At 42.3% G+C, this 11,373-nt stretch overlaps 3 protein-coding genes across 4 annotated transcripts; 2 read left to right on the plus strand and 1 right to left on the minus strand.

The window, feature by feature from the left end:
* The first annotated feature begins 2,682 nt into the window (after positions 1–2,682).
* Positions 2,683–10,316, plus strand: LOC117571160 (small RNA 2'-O-methyltransferase). Its single transcript, XM_034253170.2, has 4 exons — positions 2,683–2,965; positions 3,027–3,090; positions 8,762–8,931; positions 8,986–10,316. The coding sequence occupies exons 1-4, from the start codon at positions 2,799–2,801 to the stop codon at positions 9,731–9,733; spliced, it is 1,149 nt and encodes a 382-aa protein (XP_034109061.1). The 5' UTR covers positions 2,683–2,798; the 3' UTR covers positions 9,734–10,316.
* On the minus strand, positions 3,166–8,596 carry LOC117571158 (uncharacterized). Of its 2 annotated transcripts, none has more exons than XM_034253166.2 (5): positions 8,434–8,596; positions 6,922–7,579; positions 6,708–6,863; positions 4,524–6,643; positions 3,166–4,460 (listed from the first exon to the last, which is right to left on the minus strand). In XM_034253166.2, the coding sequence occupies exons 2-5, from the start codon at positions 7,364–7,366 to the stop codon at positions 3,903–3,905; spliced, it is 3,279 nt and encodes a 1,092-aa protein (XP_034109057.1). In that variant the 5' UTR covers positions 7,367–7,579; positions 8,434–8,596; the 3' UTR covers positions 3,166–3,902. The 2 variants fall into 2 exon arrangements, with proteins under 2 accessions (XP_034109057.1, XP_034109058.1); XM_034253167.2 differs by lacking the exon at positions 8,434–8,596 and adding an exon at positions 8,243–8,390.
* A 116-nt stretch (positions 10,317–10,432) lies between the features above and the next one.
* LOC117571161 (dynein axonemal light chain 4) lies at positions 10,433–11,309 on the plus strand. The gene is made up of 3 exons (XM_034253171.2): positions 10,433–10,727; positions 10,801–10,884; positions 10,944–11,309. Exons 1-3 carry the CDS (start codon positions 10,662–10,664, stop codon positions 11,106–11,108), a joined length of 315 nt encoding a protein of 104 aa, XP_034109062.1. The 5' UTR covers positions 10,433–10,661; the 3' UTR covers positions 11,109–11,309.
* The last annotated feature ends 64 nt before the right edge of the window (positions 11,310–11,373 follow it).

Genomic DNA, 11,373 nt, shown 5'->3' on the forward strand with positions numbered 1-11,373 from the left:
CCCAAGTGGGTGGAAAGGCGAATTGGTTGCTTTGGTGCTGCTGCCTGTCTTTGGCCGGGCGCATAAAAAGCACATTTGTAATTTGTTGGGCAACAAATGAAGTCTGCTTTTAGGTGGCCTGCATGCAGCACACACAGCACAGCACGTAACACATTTTGGCGGGTTGTAAGCGATGCTGTTCGTCCGTTACGTCGTGTCGCGTCGCGTCGCTTCGCCTGCATAATTTATGCGAAATCAGCGACGCAAACAACCTACACGAAGACAACAACAACGCTAGAGACAAACAGCTGCCTCACGGGCTAAGAGACAAGAGGAATAGCAACAACAACAACAGCCAACGGCGTCAGCACGTAAAATGCTTTATTCGCGTTTCATTGTCACCCAAAAGCTGGCTACAAAATTTACAAATTTGCTGTACAACCAAAAAAAAAAAAAAATGAAAAAGTAAAACGAAAACGAAAATATTAACGCTCGGATTTCATACCTGCCAGCAGCACCAGCAGAAGCTGAGATACCAACAACAAGAACAACAACTGCAGATATCCAGGATACCAAACAACTCGCTTAGCAAGTCTTCCATCTTCCGGGCATCGTTTTGCCAGACGCACAAAAACTTTGTCTTCAGTCATTCAAGACGTCGCGTCGCAGTCGCAGCACTGAAACCTGTGTTTGCAGCTTATGGATAATCACCTTGAAAACAGAATAGAATAAAAGTGAGTGGGCAGGACAAGAATATCAAGAGAGAGAGAGAGACAGTGGCGAAGAGCAAACGTTGTTTTTATCACACTTTTTACTTTTATGCTTCATGTGCTTTTTGTCTACACTTTGGCTCGCTGTGTGTTTATTTTTGCATAATTTTCTTTTATCCTTAGTCCAATGTATTTTTCATTTTGTGCTTACCTGGCCAGCAGCTACTCTCTTCCTCTCTTTCACCCAATTCTATTCCTCCCCCCACACTTACTATTCGCACTTCGGTGGCGACGGCTGTTGGTGTCACACTTTGAAATTGTCGTCTCAACAAATTTGTTTACCTTGCTGCGTGTGCGTGCACATAATGGTACATTGGCAAGTTTCTAGAGGATTACGAGGAGTGCGTCTTGAATGGAGATGGGGGGAGAAGGAGTATGGGTAGCTATTTGATATCTTGCTCATTATTCGAAAGTTGCGTGTATATAAAACAACGAAAACATTTCATTTAACTCGATGAGGGCAAGTTAACGCCTTAAATGTTTTACCCATAATAACAACAACAACAAAAGCAGCAGCAGCCACACCAAAGAGAAACAGTGAGTGAAAAAGCGAAAGAGAGAGTGAGAGCGAGCATAACAGAATCGGACAAACCGTTTGTACCAAATTGTATTATTGCCATAAACAAGAAAGAAAAACGGAAAGCGAATCTTTTTACAAACTGCTTTCGCTTTTTCGGCCTCCCTCGTTTTTATTATTTTTATTTCTTTGTATTTTGTTTTTGTTGGCATTGGCCACAGGCCGCTTAAATGTTTGCTTTTACTTCATTCATTCCTTGCTTGTCGTCTGCTTTCTTGCTTGTACAAGGCAAATGAGTTTTCGTGTAAGAGACGCAACAAAGTTAAAAACCTAACTTTGCTCGCTCCTTAAATGTGTAAAGAAAATATCAAACGTAATGAGGGTCAAACAATATTTAGGCTTTGCTTTTCTCTGGGCGACAGCAAGTAGCGGCAGACCCTTTTGGTCATGCTTCGCCAGCTGCGGCTACTTGTTAGCCTCCTCTTCTTCTTCTTCTTCTTCTTCTTCTTCTTCTTCTTCTTCTTCTTCTTCGTCTTCTGTGGGCGCACTCAGCCCGGAGGGCATTAAAAGTGGCCAAAAAAGAAAACATGGATTTTATGCACAACACTGCGCATTTAACCTTTTTAAGTCAAAGTTTTAATACACCCAAACTTAGCTTAACGCCCACTCAGCTGTTTGCGTCTAACGGCCATTTTTTAGTATCTAAATTTAGTTAGCGGCAGTTTTTGTCAATAATTTGAAAACTAAAAAAAAAAAATCATTACACAAAGCAAACCAAAAAATGTGATGCAATTACTAAAGTTGCTTATTATTACTTTTACCATTTATAAACGAGCAGAAACTGTTAAAAGGTAGAGAATGTTTCTTGCAAACATTTATTTTTTGAAAACCCGTTTTGCTTTACACCTGCGTCGAGGTGTGACCGTTAAGAGAGATATACCAAAATACAAATATCCTGTTACCTGGTTACACTAGAAAACATGTTGAAAAGACGCGATAATTTGAACAAATTTTTATTTATCTGCTTTTAAACAACATCAATTACTTTTCTATATATCAGAATTGGAATGTTTGCCTTTTTGTGAACTAAATTAAATTACAAATGATTTTGGCTTTCGAAAAATTAAAAATTTAGAAACCTAAACTCGGTATTGTTATATCTGTGGGTAGTTTATCATAGTTCTTACCTTGCTTACCTATACTTACATTTTCTGTAAAATAACACTTCCCATACAATTTGTTTAACATTTTTGTATCAAGTTATGCATTTTAAAAGCTGCGCGCGATATCACCTGTTTATCGTCTTATCGAATTACTGCGATAACGCAAGAGAGACTGCAAAATGCGCAACGTAACTTTAAAGCCCTTACGTTACGTGGAACTACGTTCTGCATTGCGCAGTTTTATTTCTACGTTAAGTTTTTTGTTGCCTGACGTAAATTAGAAGTTTTCAAAGAACGTGAACGCGGTCGCACTGGAACTGCAAAAAATATAAACAATCTGTGTGCATTCCCAAAATAATAATACAAAAAATGTTTAACTACACGTTCCCCTGTGGCGGCTTTAAAACCCACACAAAAATGACAGACACCGGCATCACATTTGATCCACCTGTTTACGAGCAACGATATTGTGCAGCGATTCAAATACTTGAAGACTCACGTTGGACTGGTGAAATAAAAAAGGTTACAGAATTCGGGTACGCACCTATTTCATTCTAATTAGCTGTTTTATTAGATTAGTAATAACATTCTTTTTAGTTGCGCAGAGATGCGACTTTTCCCATTAATTCGACGCATCGAGACCATCGAGCAGATTCTGCAGGTAATTTGAAATTCAAGTAAATTCCAAAAACACAAAAAAAAACATTGATTAAAGACATATAGTAGTTTCTATGTATTTTATTTATATCCGCAGTTTATAGCCTATCTTAGATAATTATATTTATATCATTAATATTTATGTAATAATAACCTTCATCTAGTTATATTAAATACTTGATTTTTTTGTTTTTGTTTTTTGAGAGGATTACTTTTATGTAGTTTAATCAATAGGGATGCAACTTAATGAAAAAGTAACTTAGGAGCAAATTGTAAAATTATAAAGATAAGTAATCAAACGATCATTTGCTATCAAGGCCAATATATAACCAACCCCACTTCATCTCATGATTTCTCTCAACTAGTTGTAACAATTTGTAGCTTACTAATGATATAGCTTCAGAACTTGATAAGAGTAATAAAAAATAAAACTGCTTAATAACGTTAACTCATAGCATTAAAAAAGAAAACAGAAATTACAAACTGTTGTGGTTTTCTTTTGGAGGCATAACCAGGTGACAACATGCCTGCCTTTTTTGATCATAGCTATATATATGTATATTCTATTCTCACTTAAGTTGTATTTATCTCTAAAAAATACTTTACTTGCAAACGCAGCTCAATAATAATAATTTCCATTGTTTTTTGCTTTGTTTAATATGTTTTTGTGGTTTGCTGCCACTATTCAAAATGCTGCGTTGCATCTTCACTACGCGCCTCAATTTTGATCAATTTTGTTGATCCACATCGCAATTCTATATGGTTGTTTGTAGCTATGTTTTTGTTTGTTGTATGGTTATGATATATAACTATCTATCACTTGCGACAATGCCTGGACGAGTTGACATTACGCCCCTTGCCGTAGCTGTTCTCATCGTCATATTGCCACCCACTATACACATTCACATGTTGCATGTTGCTAGCGGCATAGTTGGAATTGTTCTCCACATCCAACTGCTGTTCGCCACGCATCTGTGCTTCAGTCTTATATAGACAACGACGCGGTCGCCGCTGTTTGGGATGATGATCCACTTCAACCGCTGCCCGACTGGATTTCAATTTATTATGCTCCACTTCACCGGTGGCAGATGCCAGTGTTGCATTCTCCTTTCGAGTGGCACAGCCACGTTTGTTGCTCCCCACAGCTGTTAGCGGGGTTATGCTGTGACTCTGACTTTGGCTGCTGTGTCCATTGCCATTCCTCAATTTGCTGGGAAGTGTTCGAATGCGCGAACTCTTGCTTTTGGTCAACGGCTGTTGTTGCTGCTGCTGCACCTGTTGCTGTGCTTGATTTGTGTTGCTTTTCTTAGACCTGCGTCCTCGGCCTCTGTTCGGAAGCAATTCTGTCGCTTCGCTTGCTTCACCCTGCTCCATCTGCAGAACATTAAAAGCGATATATAGAGTGAACTAACAGAAATGTATATATATTTCACTTACCTCTTCATCTTCACTTGCTGCTGCCTCCTCTTCGTCCTCTACATCGTCATCGTTGTCCTCATCCTCGTCCCCATCATCATCATCCTCATCTTCGTCGTCGTCCTCATCCTCCTCATTGTTAGTTGCTTCCGTCTGTGCTGTTCTACTGTGTTTCTTGTCCTGTTGCTCCGACACCTGCTCTTCGTTGTTATGCTCCTGCACCGCCAGACCCTTGTCGCGTCTGCATTGCTCGACGGCGATTATCGCATAGGTTGGCTTGCCTTCGTATCTCCTTGGCAGACGCGATTGCAGCGGGCAAATGACCTCTTCACGCTCAAACTCTTTGACGGCACGCTCGCGTGCTATTTGATCAGGATCTTGGGATAGCACCTCTGCCCACGAGAACTTCTTCTTCTTGGCATTCTTAGCCTCAGACTTGGAGCGCAGATTCTTGGGCGATACACGATTCGTTAGCGAGTGCTCCTGGAATGGGGTGCTGAATGTCGAACTGCGCATCACATTGTTGGTAACTTTAGTGTTCAACTCAAATATGTCGCACTTGGCATTGCCATCCACCTCATCCTTGACAGATACCCGCGTGCGATGAATCTCATCGCTGCTCAAACGCATCTCGCTGCAATCGTAGCCCAGGCGTCGATATTCGCGCTTAAAGATGTTGCGATAGCGCTCATAATTCGGACGCTCTTGATATCCCAGACTACCGATCTGCTGCAGGAATTCACCCAAGTATTTAGGAACCTGTTTGCCATAAAACTGTCGCAGCATTTCGCACACGTCCGTCATGAACAGCTCCTTGGCGCGATGCACCTTCTCCTGCTGCTGTTGTTGCGCCACATCCTTCCACGGCAGATAACCCTCTGACCAGTACAGCAAATTGTAGCCCAAGCATTCCAAATCACTGCGACGCGAATGCGCGCCCAAATGTGCATCACGCGACGTAAACTCCAATGTGCCATCGTGGGCGCGACGCTGATCCATGATAAACGGACGATGCACGCCACGATCCTGATACTTGGACGCCAGACCGAAATCAATCAGGAATATATGCTCCTCTACCACTGGCATTAGCTGATACTGCACCGACGGTCGTTTACTTCGTGCGGCAGCATTGCGAGCAGCAGACGCATCGTTTAATTCGCTCTTCAGCTGCTGCTGTTGCTGCTTCTCCAACTGGCGGCGCGAGGAACGCGTACTCTTTGTGTTGCAAGCAGTGGAGCGAGCGCTACGCTTCAACGCCGTGGCACTGGCATTTGAACTGCCCAAACGTCGCGAATATGGCGTCACATCCCATTCATTGTCGGAGCTTCCAGGCGATTGAGTTTCGGTTTTCAAGGGGTAACCATCCTCGTTGAAGAACTCGGAGTAACTGACTCGCTTCGAGGGTCGCAAATAGTGCGATTTAACCATCTCCTCGTACATAGAGCTGGAGTTGCGACTATCGTTGCGTCGGCAAGATCGCATCGGATTCGAGCCGCTAAATTCGACGGCATTTGTACGCACACCTCGCTTATTCTTGTTGTTGTTCACTGGTGTGTGGTACATGTCCATGCTGTTGCTATTGCTGTTGCTGTTGTTGCTATTCGTGGTGGCGCCATCATCAAAGTCCTCGTCCTCATCCTCTGCATAGTTATCCGCTTTGATTACCGCAAGCCGCTTCATTGGGAATTTGTCATTCTTAACGTAGTAGTCATCATCATTGGTCTCCTGTTCCGAGCTGTTGCCACTATCTGTTGTCTGTTGCTTCTCCTCGTAGTGCTCGTCAAAGCCTTTGTTGCTGGCACCCGGTTGCACAGGTTGTCGCTTGAGGTACTTGCACTTGGATATCATCAGATTCTGTGCCTTGATGTCATTGTGACAATATCCCTTGTCGTGCAGATGCTCCAGCACATTGAGTATATGCACAGCCAGCACCAGCAATGACTTTTGCGCCACTCGCGTATTCTTCACCAACGAATGCAGATCGCGATCGTAGCGCGGCAAGACCAGAAACCGATAACGCCCGTCGCCAAAGTAATGTGTGCCCGACGCTATGTAACTCGGAATTCCCGAGGGTGGACCATTTGCAATCCTCGATGGCAAGGCCGCCTCCAGCTTATTAATCTCGCTGCCAGTTGCTGTTTCTATATAAAAGAGAGGTGTGGCTTAAGTTTGAGATTCATATTGAAATAGTTTTGTAATACTTACGTGGTGTTTGATTAGTGTTGATAAGGCAATGTATCTCCACGAATAGCGGTCCATTGGAGTGTGGTTCAATTTTGACCACATATTTGGCGCTCTCCGACGAAACGGGACAAACCGTATCGTCTGATGCGAGAAAGATTTCACCAAAGTTGCCCTTGCCTAAATTAGACAGTTTGTTTCGATATTAATTCTTACATTTATCAACTCAAATTCTCACCTATTGGTCGACCTAGTCGCCAGGCCTTGGAGAGCACATCCCTCAATATGGTGCCATTGACCACCGAGGGTCGGAGTGTGTAAACCGGACGCGGTGAATCGGTTGCATTGGAATTGTTATGATCGCTGTGACCGCCGCTCGCGAATGTGGCTAACGAGAGAAGCGATGCACGTGAATTGACTGCGGCACACTGCTGACCACGTCCAGCAGCAGGTTGTGGTGTCTGCAGTAACGGTTCAGTGGCAGAACCTGACGAGGATGAGTCTTCGTCATCGTTCTCATGCCACTCGCAGCTGTTTTCAATGGAGCTGGCGCTGAGGCGCTGGCATTTCTCCGCCCGGGAGGCTTTAACAGCTGAGCGCTTTCGTTTTCGTGCACTGCGATCTGACTGTGTGTTTTGGGTGTCCGTCGTTTGCTGGCGTTCTGAGACGATGCGTTTGCCCATTTTTAATAGGCGAAGTCGCCTTATATTCCAATTTCCAAACTTCCGACTTTCAAGTAGTAGTTGTTTATTTTGTTAGTTGTCAGTCTCAAGCATGTAAGTTAAACGCAGTGCTGCGCAAAGGAACGTTTGAATTTGAAATATGTTTTGTTTTTGTGTGTATTCCGCTTTGTGTTTACCACGCTTGCTTTACTGTTGACATTCGTCGTGCTGTGACTGTGGCAAGAACAAGAAGAAGATGATGAATAATAGCTCAGATGATACTAGGGTTATTTTCAGTTATTTGTTCATACTGCTCGCAAAAAAAAATCCAACAAATGCTATTGTATTTTCTACTGATTAATTATGCATAAATATTTTTTTATCTGTGTTTTTTTTTGGTTTTATTTTGTCACCACTAATACGCGTTTCACGCTCTATTGTTTTGAATTTTTGTGTTGGGCCACCGACACAATGGGAAAGAAACACTGTCGGCACAACGGAATGGCAAAATATGGGCACGGGTCACACACATATATACATGCACACGCACACAAACAGCGATTGCATTGGTGTTGATTCACAATTATGCACACACAACAAAACAAATAATTTTAATAAGTCCACCATAATTATCTACAATTAATCACTACTACTAAATATACTAAAAATTATATATACTATAAGAGATTCATGCACATTTTATAATCAGAGCCTGCTATTGAAACACACTAGAAACAAACCATGTCTCACCAGACAGACGGATGGACTAGTGGAGAGGGAAGGAAGGCAGTGGCTTGCTGTGTAGAAGAATATTGATTTAGCTGCGCTGCCGGCGCAGGTCACAGCTGCTTAATATAATTTCTTAATTTCATCATGCACTCGACTAAATTGTCTTACACATTCTCATAACGCATTTGTTGGGTTATTTCGTTTAGTTTGCGCTTTGCGTTTGCCACTTTTCAGTATGTATTTCTTTCACGTATTACAAGTTTTCTTCTTCTTGTTTTCACGTTGTCTTTTTCTCTACGCGAGTGCAACGAAAAATTTTCACTATGCTCGCCAGCCAACGGGCGGTGGAGGATGCTTACACTTTCACATGTGTGCAGATGAAATGAACATTTGCATTATTTTTTGCAATTGAAATTAATTATTTAGGCACTCAATTGATTTTCACAACAAATTACATATTCTCCGTGCCCGTGCTCGGAACCCTCACTCACACGCGCACATACACACACGCATTCCAAAGTGACAAGCCAATGTTTCGTTCCGATTTGTTTCGCCATTTTGTTTCGTTTCACATGTTACACGGCGTTGCCAGACAATTAGTTTGTGAATTCGTGTTGTAAAACGGTTTAAAAATAAACTGACAGTTAAATTTAAATTTTCATTCAAATTTGCAAATATTCTTTTCAGGTTGATATTGATAAAGAATTGCTAAAGACTCATATGTGTCGCACAAATCCTTTTGTATCAGACTTCTTAAAGCAACGCACCTGCCCATTACATATCGAAGTGCTGCACGGCAGCGTGGCAGATTCGACGGAAATATTGAAAAATACAGACGCAGTAATTGCATTAGAACTGTGAGTATAAATTGTTAAATCTTGATAAAGGCTAATCAAATGTACTTATTGCAGTATTGAGCACGTCTATGACGATGTACTGAATAAAATACCCAACAATATTTTTGGCTTTATACAGCCAAAAATGGCTCTATTTAGCACACCAAATTCCGACTTTAATGTGATATTCACACGCTTTAATCCGCTGATGCCCAATGGATTTCGCCATCACGATCACAAATTTGAATGGACACGCGAAGAGTTCAAATCCTGGTGCCTAAGCATAACGGAAAAATATCCAAATTATGATTTTGCTCTCTTGGGAGTCGGTCAACCACCCGAGGAATATAAATCAGTTGGTTTCGTTTCACAAATAGCACTCTTTGCTCGCAAGGATCTGTTGGACATGCCCTTAGTTGAACCATTGAACTTGGAGCCAGTAGCTACTTGTGAAACGCCATATGAAACATTACACACAGTGGACTTTCCTTACTATGTCGATACACGCACGCCAGAGGATAAGATATGGGCAGAGATTCAATATGAACTACATCGTTGCACACTGGATGAAGATAATTACGATTGTGATAAGTGTGCTTATAAGATAGCTATCGATGAGTTGGTAAAACGTTTAAATAACATTGGCGCTTCAAAGGAAATAGTGGAGCAACTGTTGGAACAGCATAAACAGAAAGTGGAGCAGGGAAACGTAATTATCGAAGAGGACATTGAAGAGGAGGAAGATAACCATATATACACAGAGTGCACTACAGATGGACCACTTTCCGAGACGGAGCGTGAGATCGAAAACTGGGATGAATAAAATGTGTTTATCTATTTGTTTGTCAGAGAATCAATTGCCTTGGCACACACAATATAAATCCTAACAGCCGGCTGAAATGATAAATGTCTTCAAGGGTCTTTTGGGGTTGGTTTGCTTGGGGTTTTTCCCGCACAGCTTTTCAATTGGCAGTGCAATGTTGGCGAAAAGCAAATCTTTAGTGAATGGTGAATGATAGTTGCGAATTATTTTCATGGGGTGGACGCCAAGATGACGAGACGCTTGCATCCTCATATCCGTCTGTCTAGCTGGCACCCCGCACAGGGCAATTGTTATTGTTCCGGGGGGTGGCAAATCAGATGAGGCAAATTCGCCAGACATGGCGCAAACGCAGCACAACAAATTTACAGTCGATTAATGCGCTCTGCAAGTGGGATCCGGGGGTGTGTTGCGGTCGCCGGTTGCTGGTTTGCCTGACGTCGCAGCGTAGCCCAAAGTTAATGGAGTCGGCGTCAGTCAGTTGCAAGTGAATCGTGCTCCCGGCAAGGCAACACAACATTGCCATAGCAGCTCAGCCGTAGTGTGTGTGTGTGTGTGTGTGATTCGTAGCGTGACAACAAAATTCATTCAACATATTCATATGACTGTCAAAAAATTCCTCGATACAATATATGTATATATAGTATATTGTAATCCGATGTGCATAATACTGCCTTGAATTGTATGTCACATGCTAGCGACTAAATGAGAATTTAACTCAATTTTTATTACATTACATTCGTCCGTCTTGCCCTCCGTCTGTTGTGTTTTTGTATAAGTGTGTGTGTGTGTGAGTGTTGTGTGCATGTTTGTTTGGCTGCTCCGTGTTTTGTTCAATTCCGGAAATCAGAAACTTTGCGCTTCCGTTGACGCTTAACGGATATTTGTCAGCTTAGTACCAGGCTCAGCTCAACTCAGCTCAGCTCGAAGCATGGCCGACGAGGGAGAGGGAGAGAAGGCCGACAAGAAAGTCGTGCACGTCTATCCGCTAGTCAAGGTTTGCTTAACAACTCTAACCTTTAAAGCGTGTCCTAAATTCATCCTTACCTCCCTCCCTCCTTTCTCAACAGCACTCTGATATGAAGGAGGAAATGCGTCACGAAGTCATTGAATTAAGCGTTGCAGTCTGTGAGAAATATTCCTCCAACTATGAGGTAAGACTACAATGTTCCGCTTTAAAGATCAACTGATCGCCGTTTCGCTCCCTTCGTAGATGGCGGCGAAAACGATCAAGGATACGATGGACAAAAAGTTTGGCATCTATTGGCATGTGGTTGTCGGCGAAGGCTTTGGCTTCGAGGTCTCCTACGAGACGGAGAACATCCTGTATCTCTTCTTTGGCGGCAATCTGGCTATTGTGCTCTGGAAGTGCTCCTAAAGCAGGTTAAACGAATCGAAACAACCAACTAACACAACCAACCAACCAACCAACTAACCAACAGATGTACCTAGAAACCAAAACGGAACCAAACGAAATTTTTGTATTACTTAACTTGGCATATTGTTAATGTTATGTATTAAGTTGCGCCATTTGATGAAGTGAGTGAGTGAGTAAGGAATTAAATCGTTGTGCCACGAATTCGTTTCGTGTTCCTTTGTAATTTTTGCCATGGCAACTGGCTGACAACATTGTTGGCCTTTAG

The sequence above is a fragment of the Drosophila albomicans genome, chromosome 3 (genome assembly GCF_009650485.2).
Source record: "Drosophila albomicans strain 15112-1751.03 chromosome 3, ASM965048v2, whole genome shotgun sequence".
NCBI lineage: Eukaryota > Metazoa > Arthropoda > Insecta > Diptera > Drosophilidae > Drosophila > Drosophila albomicans.

What these genes read in the sequence shown, in the direction of transcription:
- LOC117571160 (XM_034253170.2), top strand. Translation starts at nt 2,799, where the DNA reads ATGTTTAACTACACGTTCCCCTGTGGCGGCTTTAAAACCCACACAAAA. An exon ending in AAAAAGGTTACAGAATTCGG is followed by an intron (nt 2,966 to 3,026) that starts GTACGCACCTAT and finishes CATTCTTTTTAG; the next exon opens with TTGCGCAGAGATGCGACTTT. An exon ending in GCAGTAATTGCATTAGAACT is followed by an intron (nt 8,932 to 8,985) that starts GTGAGTATAAAT and finishes TACTTATTGCAG; the next exon opens with TATTGAGCACGTCTATGACG.
- LOC117571158 (XM_034253166.2), bottom strand. Translation starts at nt 7,366, where the DNA reads ATGGGCAAACGCATCGTCTCAGAACGCCAGCAAACGACGGACACCCAA. An exon ending in GCGACTAGGTCGACCAATAG is followed by an intron (nt 6,864 to 6,921) that starts GTGAGAATTTGA and finishes TGTCTAATTTAG; the next exon opens with GCAAGGGCAACTTTGGTGAA. An exon ending in CAACACTAATCAAACACCAC is followed by an intron (nt 6,644 to 6,707) that starts GTAAGTATTACA and finishes TCTTTTATATAG; the next exon opens with AAACAGCAACTGGCAGCGAG.
- LOC117571161 (XM_034253171.2), top strand. Translation starts at nt 10,662, where the DNA reads ATGGCCGACGAGGGAGAGGGAGAGAAGGCCGACAAGAAAGTCGTGCAC. An exon ending in ACGTCTATCCGCTAGTCAAG is followed by an intron (nt 10,728 to 10,800) that starts GTTTGCTTAACA and finishes CTTTCTCAACAG; the next exon opens with CACTCTGATATGAAGGAGGA. An exon ending in AATATTCCTCCAACTATGAG is followed by an intron (nt 10,885 to 10,943) that starts GTAAGACTACAA and finishes CTCCCTTCGTAG; the next exon opens with ATGGCGGCGAAAACGATCAA.